At 44.8% G+C, this 15,372-nt stretch overlaps 1 protein-coding gene across 2 annotated transcripts in view; it reads left to right on the forward strand.

Annotated features, from left to right (window-relative positions):
* Positions 1 to 15,372, forward strand: part of RASSF3 (Ras association domain family member 3) — a 76,394-nt gene that overhangs the window by 9,746 nt on the left and 51,276 nt on the right. The window contains exon 1 of one of the 2 annotated variants that reach the window (XM_039571134.1): positions 12,164 to 12,402. The exons of the other annotated variant lie outside the window; for it this stretch is intronic. Coding sequence (XP_039427068.1) covers positions 12,274 to 12,402 — 129 coding nt within the window. The 5' untranslated portion in view covers positions 12,164 to 12,273. Of the gene's footprint in view, positions 1 to 12,163; positions 12,403 to 15,372 lie in introns of those variants that run through there. 2 annotated transcript variants of the gene reach the window in all.

Raw genomic sequence — 15,372 nt, forward strand, 5'->3', positions numbered from 1 at the left:
TCACTGTCCTGTAAGTGCACCTCAGCTTATCATCTGCATGAAGAATTAGACCTAAAGCTTGGGCTGCCTTTTGCCTCCCAAAGTTACTCTAAATTGACCCATTAAAGCTGGATCACTGATGTACAGTGGTGGATGTGGCTGCCGGAGCCTCGCCGAGGAGGGGGCCATTGTCGCCTTGCCTTGTAAGGGTATCTGCACGGCCACAGAGCGGTGGCAAGCGCTGCCAGCCATCCTGAGCAATCGCAGGAGGCCTTTGAAAGCAGCCAAGCACACAGGGGCAGGTCCTCTGGAAGAGCAGATGCTGAAGCAGATGTTAAGGCCACATTGAGGACCACGGAGTGCGGCGTGGCAGGGTTGTGGCAGGAGGTTGCTTCCAGGACACAGATGTGAAATTCTTAGGTATGGCTTGCAGTGTTGGTGTGCCTCTGTTTCAAATCCTCACACCTCTGCCACAAAAATAATTTTAAAGTTTTGCAGAATTTTGGTAAGTTAATTTAAAAACAGGTCTTTGAAACAAATGGTTTTTAGAAAAACTTTCAGACCCAAACAGAACGAAGGTAGGTACCCTAATGCATACAACAAGGAGCATGAGCTTTTTAGCATTGGTCTGGTGCTATCATAAGTGATGTTTCTGACATATTTTGAGGTCTGCAAGTAAGACTGCAAGTTCACTTACCACTTACTGACCTTGAGGTCCAACCCATCTTTCAATTATCCTGTGACTCTGCTAATTTGGTCACATGTCAGAGGAGGGGAGAAGCACCCACAGTGTTAAGTTACCTGCACATATGGACATACATCTGTACATCTGTTGAGCCACATGAATATGACCTCTCTTTGTCAATGCTTTGCTGCTGTTGGTCTCCAGGTCTGGCACTCCGGACACTGAGTGCAGGTGGGAATATGTGGTGCTGCCCTGTGATTATGTGGGGGTCTGCCACTGCTCCCGTGGGACGAGAGGTTGATGGTGAATGGTGGAGACAGCATATGACTGATGAGAATAAACACTGACCAGCAGAACTCAAGGACAAGGTGTGAGGAACAAAGATCATCCCTTTTAAAACAAAAGTAATGCACTGTTCATGCCAGATGCAGTTTTTTCACAGTTGGCATTGGTGGGATTGCCTTTGTAATGGCAGCTACCCAGATCTGGGATCCAGTTGATAAATGGCACAAAAGGAAGTGCTTGTTGCTCATGCAGTCTGGCGGTTTGTGCCCCAGAGTACTTTGTGTTCCTGTCCTACATGGAGCTTTCCAAGCTCTGACCAGTGACATCTTATCTTGGTATTGCTACAGTAGCCCCCGCTGCCCCAGTGCCCAGCTTGTTTTCCTCTTGGGAAGCTCCATTTTGCCTGGAGGGATGGCTCAGCTGACGAGGCAGCTGTTCTACTGTGGCAGATTTCAGCCTGGTGCTATTAAGAAAAAAGAATTTAAAAAAAAAAATGGTTCCAGTTTATCCTAACCATCTAAGCCCTAAATTGAGGCGGTTCAGCAGCTGCCTCACAAAGAGCTGAGCTGCCTGTGCAGAAGGACCAGGAACTTCACAGAGAGACGCAGCTCAGAGTGATAGTTAAGGGCAGGAGTAACTACTTGTGCCATACTTCAGTCTCTAGGTGCACAGGTTGCATGGCACGTCTCGACATAGCAAAGGAAACGAGTTGTGGGAGATGTCTTTGTGAGCCTGTAACAAAAGCATTTCTATGTCAGTGACAGAAAAGAGAACATGATGAAACATGTTGCTCAAATGTTGTAGGAAAAAAGCTATATTTAGCTGCTCTAAAAATTGCTAAACATCAGACATGAGGGAAATGTCTGTGGCAACCTACGCTCCTCCAGTTTCACCTGTTGCAGTGTTTCTTAAGTCTAGAAATATCTATGAAATAAGTAACATAGCAGTTAAAACTTTCCCAGAAGAGGTGTAAACAAACTAAACTCACTTGCCCAAACAGCTATTGCTGAACTATGAGTTGACCTTGAGCTGTGTCGATTCACTGTAATGCAAACCATCTGCACACTGAAACAATTAAAGCCTTCACATCTCCTAGGAGTTTCCTTCCTCCGATTATAACTTATGTGCTGTGGTAGAAGCACAGAGGTAAACAGCTAGTTAGTGTGGCCCCTGTGTCTCTGTGTCTGTGTAATTTTATGGTGCAGCACATACAAAACCATTTTCATTTGAACTGGCAGCCAGCTTTCAAGTAGAAAATATAGCATATGCTTGGTACCAAATGCTGGAGTCATAGCTTGTAAGACAGCCTGAGTTAGACACATCTGCTTTGCTCCTCTGCTTCCCTTCCCCCAGCTTCTTCTTTGGCTGTACCAAGTTTTCACGAAGTGTGGGTCATGCTGGAGAGGCAGCGCTTAAATACAGACTGCTCCTGTATAAGGCCCCTCTGCATGTGCTAAACTGAAACCTTCCGTAGGAGCAGTACCTAAGTGCACTGAGTCTGGGCTGTGTCTGAAGTGAAAGCCTTGGATAGCAATTACACATGATTTTGTAAAAATTGTATTTAATTTACAGCTACTTTGGTTTCCAGAAGCTCAGGGTTTACACTCTTTAAAGCCATAAAAAATCAATCTACAGGCATGGCATAAGAGTTTGGATGTTGCCGTGGTGGGAAAATACCAGAGATGTTGTTCTGTAGGATTGCTGTACAATTTGCTGTGTCTCACAACTGGCAAAGTTTCATATTAAAATCTCTGCACTATAAAACCTCTTTTTAACACATTCTTCCACCATTTATGTCCATCCAGATGACAACAGCACTAAAACCTCAGATCCTCCCTCTTCAGATCACAGGAAAGAGTAATCATGCAAGCTCAGTAAAATAAGAAAATAAATTTATTTTGTAGGAATAGGGTTTTTTTCTGTAAAAAAGTTTTAAACACTCATTTTTAGAAAACAATCCTAACATTCTAGAAAATGAAAACATAAGCAATGTAAACATAAGACTGTGAAATTAAAATAATTAAATATTTTGCTTTTAAAGTTAAGTCTGAAAAATAATGAGTAGATGCAGCACAGTTTCTGAGCCAGCCATGCTTATTTGTCTCTGTGGCTAAAGGCTTCCATCCTAGGGAGTGACCTCTGGCCTCTGGCCAGGTACCATAAAGCAACTCGGGTCCACATTTCTCAGAGCTGGCTGTGTCCTACATGCTTGCATGTGTGGACTCAGGATATGGCATGCATATTTTATCAGTTCAAAATGCCTGGAAAATGTGGGGGTGGGGGGCTGAGTGGGTGACACTGGCTGGGATAGTGTAAGAGGATGGTAAAGTGCAGAAAAAGACTGGGGGACTCCACACTAGACCCTGGGGCTGAGCTGGGAAGCAGAACTGTTTGGCAGTGTTGGCTCAAGTCCTATAAATTCTAGGTCATGTGCACATTATGTGTAAAAGACTACCTATAACAAATAGGCAAAAGTATATAAATTGCTAGATTTACAGTTTCCTCTGTGACCTCAGTACTGACCCATGTCTGACCTCTGCTGCAGGCCAGAGAAGTAATGAGGGTCTTGGTCATGCCCTGCATGCAGGCTTTGCAGGAATATGTTAAGCTTGAGGCAGTCAGTCATGAAAGAGGCATTTCCCACCTTTCAAGTAAATGCCTCTGAGACCCAAATATATCTCCTTTGTATTTATTTGTTATAACATTATGGGGGTTTTGTTAATGAAATAGATAAAAATAAGTAATGTAAACTTCCCTGCATCAGCCCAGGGCTCGGGCTCTGACCTCCTCACCCATTGCAGGGACCAGACGTGGCAGCCTGTGAGGGGCATAAATGGCTTCTTTCCCTTGGGCTGGGAATGGTGCTCCTACTGCATTTAAGTGCATATGTTGGGTTTTTTCCCCTCTGGTTACCTCTTTTTTCTCCCCAAAGTGCTGTCACTACATCTGACTGATAAAATACAGGGAGAGGAGAGCAAGAGCCCTACTGAACCAGGACGCCTCTGGCAAGGCTGCAGCCCCATGTGATCTGCAGCTCTGCTGGACTTCTCATTGATGTAAAGCATCCACTTCCTCCCTTTCTTTTCCCTCCATATGTTAAATCTCCTAAACTGAGGATTTGCGATGCTGTGTACACGTCATTCCACAATTTTGAAAGAAAAAGCACCATGTTTTCCTTTTGTTTTCTCTTTTCTAGTTCTCCAGTATCTTCTCAGCCCTGATACATATGCTTTCTTTAGCTGCCTTTCCACATAGATTACTTTTTTCATAATTTTAATTTCTAATTTTTCAGTATTTTTTTTTCTCTAAATCTTCCTTCAAAATGAGAAACATACATCTCAGTTTTCCTAAACATGTGCTCTTTTTCCACCCAGAAACCTCTACAGACATTTGTTTTGGAATTTTATGGAATTCTGGTGAGGAAAAGTTTATTTCTCTTCTAAAATACTATCTTTTAAATTTGGGTTTTACTTTGCTGATTTGCCTATTTCTCACTTCTGACTTTTTCCACTTCCTGCACTCCTGTCTCTTCTTCAAGCTCTCTTACTTCTTTCTCCCACTGCAGCAGTGCTCTCTCAGTGTAGGGAGGAAGAGCATGATAGCAGAGATGGGAATCAGAAAGGTCTTGGGCCAGTGAATGGGACACAGACGAGATATGAAAGGAGTTAGTGAGATTTATCTAAGAGAAAGCTTGATTCATGGCAAAATATTCAAAGGTGGTCACATCCTACTGAGAATGTGAAATGTTCCGTAGCCCTGCAGAAGTACGGGGGCCAAACCCCAATTACCTTGTGCTAGCAGCTGGCAGCTCCTCCCGCTCTGCTGGGCTTGCAGGCTGGGGAGGGAGCGGGCGGGCAGAGCAGGCAAGCAGGGCTGCCCTGCTGCAGCCCCCAGCATTTCAGCGGGCTGGGCTGGCTCCACAGGCACAGGGCACTGCACTTCAAGGCGATTTTTTTCAGGTTTTTCCAGCTAAGGGTGGACTGGATGGATTAGGCAGGCCTTTCAGCAAACAAGTTGTCAGATCTGTTGTCCTATCAAACAGCACTGTTTTTCTGGGATGGTTGTCTTCACAGACTGTTGAGATGATTTACTAGAAAGTCCTAAACTTGTGTGGGCAGCTTCTAGGGGGTTTCTATGATCTATAGCAGTCAGACTTATTAAACAGAGCAAAATGTCATCTCATACACATTATGACAAGACAATTTCAAGTTCTTTGTCTAGGAAATGACAATTGGGATGTGATTCCCAGACCAGAAGGCCCCTTCCCCCACCGATTCACCAGCTGAGGACAGATGCTGGGAATCAGATTGCAGCTACAGCACAGTAGGGCTCACATTTTCATGGTATCCACAAAGCATGCTGAGCTGCCACAGTTGTGGTTTCTATACTTAAAACAGAAGGTCCTAGTTAATTTTTCTGCCCTGAGTATTTTTATACACTGTTAGCAATTAGGAACTGAATTAAAGTAGGAGAATGTCTGTTTTCTGTACATTTTGTTATTGAGTATTTCCTTAAGATTATATTCTCTCATGTATTAGTTCTACTGCTTGCCCTGGCAAGGCATGGGTGCTTCCAGAGAATTGGATGAGAGCACTCCCAGGCCTCTGAAGCTTCCCTTATGCCAACCTTTGCTTATACTTATGTCTGACTATCCACATCAATGGGACTGTGTGAGTAAGGATGTTTATTCACCTCTTTATTGAATTGGGGTTTCTGGGCTACATCTGGGTCCTGACAGACTTTATCTGACATTGTTGGGACTGGCTACAGCATAAGCTAAAAAGGCCATTGCTGCAGGGAATGGGTTGCCAGATGAAACATGGCTCTCACCTTTGAATTCTTACTACTACTGACATATCCCTGATCCAACCTTTGAAATGAGAGTGAAGGGCAGGGCAAGAGTCACTTCTCATTTGCACAGCTCTCTGGAGCCCTCTGATTAAACATATGACAGCCATATGAAATAGTTTTTCATGATTTGTATTGTAAAATCTACTTTTTTGGATCTGTGACAAGAAAGTACCTGTTTAATAATGCAGTCTATAATCAACAGGAGAGGAAGAAAGGAAAATTGCTAACAAGCCTCTCTGTTTTGGAGAGCACTTCTGCCTAACTGGGATGCAAAAAAGTGAAAGAAAAATGCATACCGATACAGCAAAGGACTGCTTTATCAGCTTTATCAAAATCCTTTCAAAGGCAATGGGAGTCTTTCAGTTGGTCCCAGTGGGTTTTGGGGCCGGGCAGGATGTGGGAAGGTGAGTGCTGATACCACCTGATGAGGCCAGACTCCATGTCAGTGTCTTCAAACTGCAGAAATACTCCCTTGGTGAAGGTTGTACTTGTAGTCTTATCCTGGCCAACCTTGAGTCATCTGTCTAAGCTGAATTGATGACATCTGTTTGAGATAAAGGGTATAGAATACTCTGGAAAGCTGTCCAACTCTAACACAAGGATGATGGTAATTCCAAAACTGCCAGAAAGGTACAATTTTATCTTTACGGCTTTAGGTAGCAACCGAGATAAAGAATCCTCCAAACTATGTGCATGTTTGAAATTATGAGTAGCTGTATTGATTGCAGTCACACAGTGCATTTAGGTAGGTGGCCACATGTTTGCAGCATCACAAGAAAGGAGACAAGCACAGTCTTCTTGTTCCATCCACTTTCTCTCTCCCTTCACAGTAGTGTAGGTCTGACTGCTCTGAGCACAACCCTTGGGATGGGAAAGGTGAACTTACTCTGATTTCTGTTATCTTCTGACCAGTCCAAGTATGGTAGATGAAGAACAGAGATCTGGTGAGTGACAGTGTGCCAACATGTAAGAAAGCGATGACATGGGTTATTTTAAATTTCCATCTATCCCTTCCTTTTTGAGGATTTTGGATGAAAAGTTGCCCCAAAGGGGCTTAAGGGTTGGGCAGAATCAAGAATTTTAAGAGCCAGAAAAGGATTACCGACAGTACTGTCTAAGGTTGTGACTGCCGTAACAAGTACCTGTCCCCATGGCATTTCTTCACCAGGAGATGGGGAGAGGCTGTTTACCTGGCTCCTGTTTGTTTTCTGTCTGCACTCATGAGCCTGTGTGGCTGGAATGACCTTGTTTGAATTAACAAGTTGCCGGGGTATGAATCAAAGGATAATTGTCATTGCTGCCAGTGGTACTAAACAGACCTGAGCTATTAATTCAAGACAAATGGGAGAAATGAGTAAACAGAAAGTTTACTGGTGGAAGGGAACTACAGGCCTGAGTAGATATTCTGTGTTGGTTGTATTTCAACTTTATTGCTTTGCTTTGATCATTTGAAATTACTGCTGTTTTCAGCTGGAATGTAAAAAAAACTAAACCCACATGATTAATTATTTATTTAAAGGGACAGTCTGTTACAAACTGTCTCTTTTCCTCTGCAACTTGTTTTTAGGACAAGTTTTTGTTATATGGACATAATTTAAATAACTAACATAATGGAATAATTATATTTCCCTGTTAAATGTGTTACAAAGAAGCCAAATCAAATGTGCTATTTGGTAGGAACCCCTTTGGATTTCAATCCTAAGCATATCTTAAAATTTAGTATTAGATTAGTCCCATAGGGACTAATCATCAATAAGACTGTTTCCACAGTCAGGGACAGGGTTTGCAAAGACCTATGAAAGCAGAAAATGAGAGGGGGAGAGAGAGACTCATAGCACTCCATAAATGACCAAAAAGGTTCCTGAAACAGCCAGGGGCAAGGGGCTTCTGGAAAATTCATAGCAGTTAGAATTAAATACTGCTAGGGCTGTTAATGAGACTCTTCCTGCAAAGCACTGGTGAAACTGGAGGGATGCTAAAGCAGATTTAGAGGGCGTAAGGAAGTTTAGTTCCTGTGACCCTTTCCTTCCCACACCCCGTGTCCTGCTTCCCTTCACTGCTCCCACCCCACGGGAGGCTGCTGCCCGCAGCTGCAGGGCCATCACAGGTCCTGCTTGCCAGAGCATGTAAGCATCCTCGCAGGATTTCACCCAGGGGAGACTGAAGTCAGGGGAAGTAGAAAAGGAGGAATTCTTCTCTTGAGATCTCCACATTACTTTTTAAATTATAATAGAAATGCAATCTTAAATGCTACAGGACCCTCCAACCCATGCCCTACCTTGCTTTTTCCTTTCCTGCTCCTTTGACCCAATGCCTTTTGATGTAGTCTGTCACAAGTCTGGAGAGAAGACCAAGGCTTGCGTGCAGAAGTGAGCATCTTGGTCCCGAGCCTCAAAGCAGGATTATTGGCCATGTGAATGTTTTGCGGCTTTCCCATTTCAATGAGTCCTCCCAGTTTCTCTGTCAGAGGGCTGAGGGGATGTTTTAGAAACATGTAAACATCATGCAGTTGGTAATGGAGTTAATGTAAACTCTATAGGATGTTTTATCAGTTGTCCCTTTGTTTAGTCTGGGAAGCAGAAGAATGAGAGGAAGAAAAAGAGTCCTCAAATACCGAAAAGGTTTCTCTAAAAAACCAGCAATTAACTGTTCTACCTCTGTTTCTTTTGTTAAGAAACAAATGGGCAAGGTTAAGGATTTAAAATGCGATGCTAGTAAAAACTTTCTAACTCAATAAATAACTTAAACACTGGAAGGGATGGCCTATAGTGGAGGTGCTACAGCACCATTTCAGGTTTTAAGAATGATTTAGCTAAAGGACTGTTAGGGATGGCATAAAGCACTTGGTTCTTCTTCAGAGCAGGAGATGAATTGACTGAACTAATAATCTGTGTAGTCCTGTTCAACCATACTTTCCTGTGGTATTGTGATCACTTCAATAAAGTGATATTTTAATACAAATAAAGCAATGAAACTGAAGGACCTTGTGAAACAATCTATCTCTATGCAATTTGATGTCCGGTTCTAAGGGTTATTTCAGTTATGGTAGTTCAAAGTCCTAATTCTTGCCCGATGCATAAAACTATTCACACCTGTTTTGCCATTTAGGAAGTCAGCTTTCACTTCTCTGGAAGCTATGCTTGATATTTCATTTCTCTCAGCTGACTCTCCAAAACCACAAATTGATTTAAAACTGAATTTTGTCCTAGAAAGGAACAGTCATTTAAATTGTTGTTTTTCCTCCTACACAACAAATGACTGTATGTCACACAGGTTATCTTTGTCTGTGATTGCTTTTTATTCTTATTTTATTCATGAGATTCTTCCTTTGAAACAGAGGGCCTATTACTATTTTACATTGTGTTACTTGGGCCACCACTTTTAGCTGGCTACAGTTTAAAAATCCTAATTAATTCTATCTATGTAATCAAACTTTAATTGAAAAAAAAGTTCATTCTCCTTTTCTTCATGGGTGCATTTGTAGCACTACTTGCTACTTGAACTTAATGATTCATGTAGAAAAAAGCATCTCCCTCCTCTCTTCTTGCTGTCTGTGTGATCCTATGATAACTGATTGACAGTTGATTTAATTTCTCATCGGATTGAATTATTTCTCAGAAGGACTTATTGAAAACCTCATAATGCTCCGTGTTTCAGATCTCACTCCTGTGCCATATTCCTTGGCTTTTAAGTTAATTTTTTTTTACCTAATCATTCTTCCATAATTCTTCTTAAGAACAAATATGCTTTCAGAAAACTTATTACTACCTTTATCTTGAGACATGGCTGTTTTTTTTCATTCTGCAGTGCTGTTTGGTTTTTTTTCGGTTGACTATTTAAGAGGCCTGTCAGAATGAACCAAAAGTAGTGCGAGTGTTGTAGCATAGAGGTTTCAGTGCAGCACCTAACAAAGAGCCTTGGATGAATCTTACCTATGTAAGATTAAAAAGTCAGTTTGAGAACGTGGAAGAGTACTTGTCAGGGGACAAGTGAAATCCACAGGAGTACCTTGAAAAATACTTGGTTTTGGGTACATTACTTGCAAGCACCAAACAAAACAAAACTGAAAGGCCTCATATCTGTTTGTACCTTCATGTGAAATGTTTGGTTCAGTGCCACGTCTGAAAAAAAATAAAGTGAAAAATCTCTTGTCAAAATTAGTAGGCTTAAAAACTGAGCTACAGTGGAGGAGTGAACTAATATTGGAAGATCTATCACAGAAAACAGACATGTTTTCTTCATCATTCTTTGTTGCAGAAGGAGAAAATGATACTGTGAATCTTTTGGTGTTACCAATATAAATGGTGCTTTACAGATGAGGTGAATGCCATGCCTTGCTGCCAGGGAATATATAAACTTGAGCCCAGGACTGGCAACTGATCTTGCACAGATGAAGTTGAGCTCTTTTGCAGCAGCTTGTTGTCTCGATGATCCTCTTTGCCAGCTTAATGTTCCACCCATCCACTATCAGGTTTGAGACTGCAGCCAAGCAAACAAGCTATACACACAGTGCCTCTGGTTGCTGGGGAGTCCATCAAGTGTGCCAGCAAATAATATATAAAAATGCTTTCGTAGTTTCAAAACACAAATGCCGTTTTTAAACACACCCGAGCCACTTAAAATCCTTCACCTTAATTGTGATAATGGACAGGGATGTTTTTTCCAACAGTTTTGTAAACTGGAGTTACTGGGTCTTGGACAGGTTCAGAGGCATGCCCAGCAGATCTCTGGTGGGACTTCCTTTTGGCATGGGTCTGGCCTCAGTGTGCCAGGTAACACAAAGCTTGTTTGTCTACAGCAAGCATTTTAGAATGTTTTAGTTGCATTCAAGTAACTTGGCATTCAACTTAAAGCTATCTTGCATACCACACGGCTTTACAGTGCCGACAAGTAGGCTCAAGATCGGACACATCTGCATCTATGCTGTTAAACTCAATTATTTGTTTTTAAAAGCTATGCAGCCTTCTAATCTGCCAGATGCCAAACTCCATACAAAAATCTGGAAGAATCAGTTGATGGAAAAGTAAGTATTTAACACCTCCCAAACTGACTGACCAGTTCTAGTTCTCAGTGTGAGTTGTTTTGCTGGTTTTGAGGTGACTTTGTCAATATGTAAGGCATACCGGTCCAGGAAGAGCACCTACTGGCAGAAACGGACCCAATCGCCGGCTGGGTATGGGGATAGGAACAGCCACGCACAGCAGATGAGGAGTGTGTGAAGGACCAGCGAGATGGGGATCAGGAAGAGGGAAAGGAGATGTTAGCTAATGGTGTCCCAGATACATCTGTGTCTGAGTACTGAGACCACAGGAACTGATGTGTAAATGCGCAACTTCAAATATGTTTAATCTAAGGCTGTGCTGTTGCTGAAAGGTATCGCCTTTCTGATGCCCATGTCTCGGGGGTTTGCTCCGGCAGCAAGTGACTCACTTCCCCCCATGGGACCACCGCCGTGGTACAGGGGACAGCAAGAGCGCCGGGCTAAGGGCGTGGAGGAAAGGCAAGTCTGCTTTTATGGGCAGCTGCATAGCTTTAGGAAGCCGTACCTTAAACCCAGTATCCTGTCGGTGACAGTGATCAGCCTTAGATAAATTAAGGGAAGGCATGAGACTCAGAGGCAGGTAATTACGGAGTGACCTGACCTTCAGGCATTGTCCGTAATTTCCCCCAGTAGTGATGAATCTGATGTTTGCCCTATATCTTATCAGGAATTTTGTGCTTTAAATGTTTTCCAGTTGCAGATCTGGATGTTCCTGCTATCTGCACACATATCTAATCCCTGGTGAGTCTCCTCGCTAGTGCAAGCCTCCCTCCTCGCTACATCCTGGGGCGATGAATTCCATTGACTTAATAGTCCGTGGGCTGGTGATGGTGCGCGGAGCGGCCCCGGCCGGGCACCGCCACAGCTGCGGAACTGGAGGCTGTGACTGCTCAGTGCCGTGCGGCTGCCCCCGGTCGCGAAGCCGGAATTCACGGATTGCTGAAAGAACTGTAAGGGAAAAGCTCTCCCCATTATTTTGCCGTCGGTCATTTTTTTAATGACTGTTCTTACAGTGCGCAGAAGACTGAAATCGGGTAATTATTAGGGAAAAGGTTGGGAACTTCTTACTACAGAAGGCCGCCCTCAGCTGCCTCGTTGCTGGTAATGAGCATGGGGGTGCGGAGGCGCCGGCAGGAGACCGGGACGGGGTCAGGGACTCGTCCGGCCCCGGGCCGGCAAGGAGCCGCCCCCGCCCCTCACCTGCTGCCCGGGCGGGCGGGGGCGGCGCTGCCGGGGAACTCGCGCGGCAGGAAGGGAGCGGAGCGAGGGCGGGAGCGGGGCCGCCAGAGCCGCGGCTCCTCCTCCTCCTCCTCCTGCGCCCCGGACCCCGCGGGCTGGGCGAGGAGCGGCAGCGGCGGGGCCCCATGCGGCGGCCGGGACGGCGCTCTCCGCCGCCCGGCCCCAGCACCACCAGCAGCCCCCGCCGCCGCCGATGACCTGGACCAGCAGCATGAGCAGCGGGTACAGCAGCCTGGAGGAGGAAGAGTCCGAGGAGTTCTTCTTCACCGCGCGCACCTCCTTCTTCAGGAGGCCGCCAGGCAAGAGCCGCGCCGCCCCACAAGTAAGTGCCGTGCGCCGGGCAAGAGGGGCGGCTGCGCCCCGCGGGGCAGCTGCTGCCGGGCCGGGCCGGGCCGGGCCGGCTCCCTCCGGCTCGGCCTCCACGTGTCCGCCGCCCCCTCCCCCACAGGGAAGGACCCGCGGAGCCGCCCGGGCGCCGGGACGGAGCGGGGAGGAGGCGGCCGGCAAGGGCTTCCCTCGGCAGGCTTCCAGCGGGGCTCCTGCGCGGCCGGGGGTCACTGGAGGGGCCCCCGCCGGCGTGCCCCGCTCGGCAGCCGGGCTGAGGGACCCCCATTGCCCGGTGGGCAGGGGACGTGACCAGAAATCGCTTATTTGTGCGGAGAGTAACCGCGCTGTTCGCCCCGCGGTAGCCTCTGCGGGGCACGGCGGGGTCTGCCTCCTCGCTCTTTCGGAGCTCGTTCCGAGGTGAATGACAGCCTCTTCAGCTGGTTTGTTGGCAGGGAAAGGCCCTCTGAAGTGTTTAAGTGGCTTGGTTTAAGCATTCAGGCATATGCAAGTGGAGCTTTGAAGTGAAGAATTGATTAAAACCAAAGCAAAAACCCCGAACCAACCCCTTGTGTGGGCAGCGTTGAAATTTCAATGGAGGACCTGTCCGACGCTGAGCAGTTATTAAACCATATAGGGTAAACGTCACACTTCTTTAGCCAGCCAGTCTATCCCCCCTCATTCCTCTCTTCCCAATGCACAGAGAAGGCTGGCTATGAGCTAGTGAGCCTGTTTTGTTTATGCTAGTTCTTCACCTGCTCCCACCAGCATCAGTGCCTTCTTTCTGTTCAGTGTCTGTTTCTTTCTACAAACTCTTCGTGGTTTTCCCCACTGGATTTCAGTGTTATTACTGCTGCCATGGGGACCTGCTTATAAACTTGCTTTTCAAAGCTTGGATACCTCAGCTGCCCTCTGGTCCACCTGTGGCACTTGTCAAAAAACGTCGTTCATTACCCACAGCCATTCCTGTAGGCTGTGTTCTGCTGCAGAAAGCCAATCTTGGTTTCTTTTTCTCTGAGGTTATGTTCCATTTGTGATTTGCTTAAAACTGAAACCCTCTAGCTGCCCCTTAGGAAACTACTGCTCCCGTTTGAGGAAGTGCAAGAGCTCTCTTGAGCTTTAACTTCCTCTGCAAAGTTTGGCAGGGAGCCTGGGCACACCCTCTGTCTACACCTGAGCTTGGGCACTTGGAGCAAATAGGCTGGGACTGGCTATGTATCAGGTTGTGGCTGCTTCTCCAGGATACTTGTCTTGACACCTCTCCTCAGTGGTTGGTTTTGTCTCATCCATTTTGAGTTTCAGCCTCCCACTAACCTCAGGTATTCACTGGAAGGTGCTGAGTGCTGTGGAGTGTCCTTGAACTTCACCTGCTAACCTATTTGGCCAGCACTGGTTGCCACCTGGCCCTTACGGAGGAGGATTCTGGTGTGACAGTACTGTGTGAATAGATGTCTGCTGTCATAGAACTGCTGTCTGCCTCTGTGTAGCTGCTGTATCGTGACATGTAAGAAGGCCTGTGTCTTGATTCAGATCCTGAAAACATACAGGTCTTTCCAGTGCTGTTGTATGAGTTGTGTTGCTAAATGTTAGCTGTATAAGTGGTAAACTGTGCAAATGTGTAAATTTTTGTGTGTGGTGTTAACATTTCCAAGCAAGGGGGACTGGAAAAAAAACCACAAAAAACCCCATAACTAAAATTTGATGTTCTGCTCTAGTAATGTTTCCCAAAAGAATACTGCAGTGAGGTGTTGCAGGGTGCATATTTAAGTAAGTATTTACTAGGCTGGAACAAATTAATCTGTATTGCTGACTCTGCAGCATCAGAAATACTCAGCTAATGTTTCTAGTCATAAAGTTATAACCAGTTGCTCTCAACTGCAGATTTATAGGCAAAAGAAAAAAAAATCTCCAAACAATGCTGAATGTAGATTTCAACAGTCATGTGGCCAGTAAGAGTGAGTTTCCCCTTCCAGCAATAACAGTCATAATAAGCCTCTTTGTAGGGATGAGGATGCTACTTTTGGTTTGTATTTGAGGTTTAGTCAAAAAATGCATACTATGTCCCCTTGAGCGAAGAGAAAAGAGGGGAGCTGATAGTTATTGTTTCTGTGTCTTTCTCAACTACACAACTATTAAGTTTTGCAGTGTGGGTTTCTCTTCTTGTAGAAGACTTTAAATGCTGGCAGTTACGTTTATCCTTCTGTCTTAGCTCCCTCTGCCCCCTTTCTTGCAGGGAAGAAATGGTTTAGAGCATTTGGCTTGCAGCTGTGCCTGCGGAAAAACTCTCTACAAGTGTTTAGTCTTGTTTTGTATGGATTTCCAAAGAAAAGAAAGAAAAAAGGAAATTCACTAGTTTAAGTAGTGAATTTTTGTCTTCATTTAATTGGGCAAGGGTGGGCTTAAATACATCAAATGCTGCAACTGAGACAGGATTAATGAATTGACAGCAATTCTGGTGTAAAAAATTTGCGATAGTACCTTCGGTCTTTGCCTAGGATGCCTGATCTCTAGTGTGGTTAAAGATTTAGACAACTTTTCCTCTCTCTGTACCACTTCTAAAAAAAATTGCAGCATAAAAACATTGCAGCATATAATAGATGGTATGGTGTTTTGGGGATGAGCAGTAGCCCCAAAGTTATTTCTTAAGCAAGAAATACTTCAATCTGAGGGCAGTGTGAATAAAAATGCAGGTTGCTTTATGCTGTGTTACTGCTCCTGAAAGTTTAGCTTTAAGGTTTCTTATCATCTGTGTCTCTTTTAAAATTTAAGTGTCAGAAACTAGATTAAGCTCAGTGTGGCCCTGCTTTATGTTTGCAATGAGTCATTTAATAAACGAAAAAGGCAGAACTGTAAATATTTTTGTCCTGCCAGTGTGACTACTCATGTGAGGTAAAGTTATCCATGTACATAGGCTTTTGCAAGATCAAACCGGTGCTTCTGTATGATCAAGCCTTTGGAATTCATCCAT

The sequence above is a fragment of the Corvus cornix genome, chromosome 1A (genome assembly GCF_000738735.6).
Source record: "Corvus cornix cornix isolate S_Up_H32 chromosome 1A, ASM73873v5, whole genome shotgun sequence".
In the NCBI taxonomy this organism is placed as follows: Eukaryota; Metazoa; Chordata; class Aves; order Passeriformes; family Corvidae; genus Corvus; species Corvus cornix.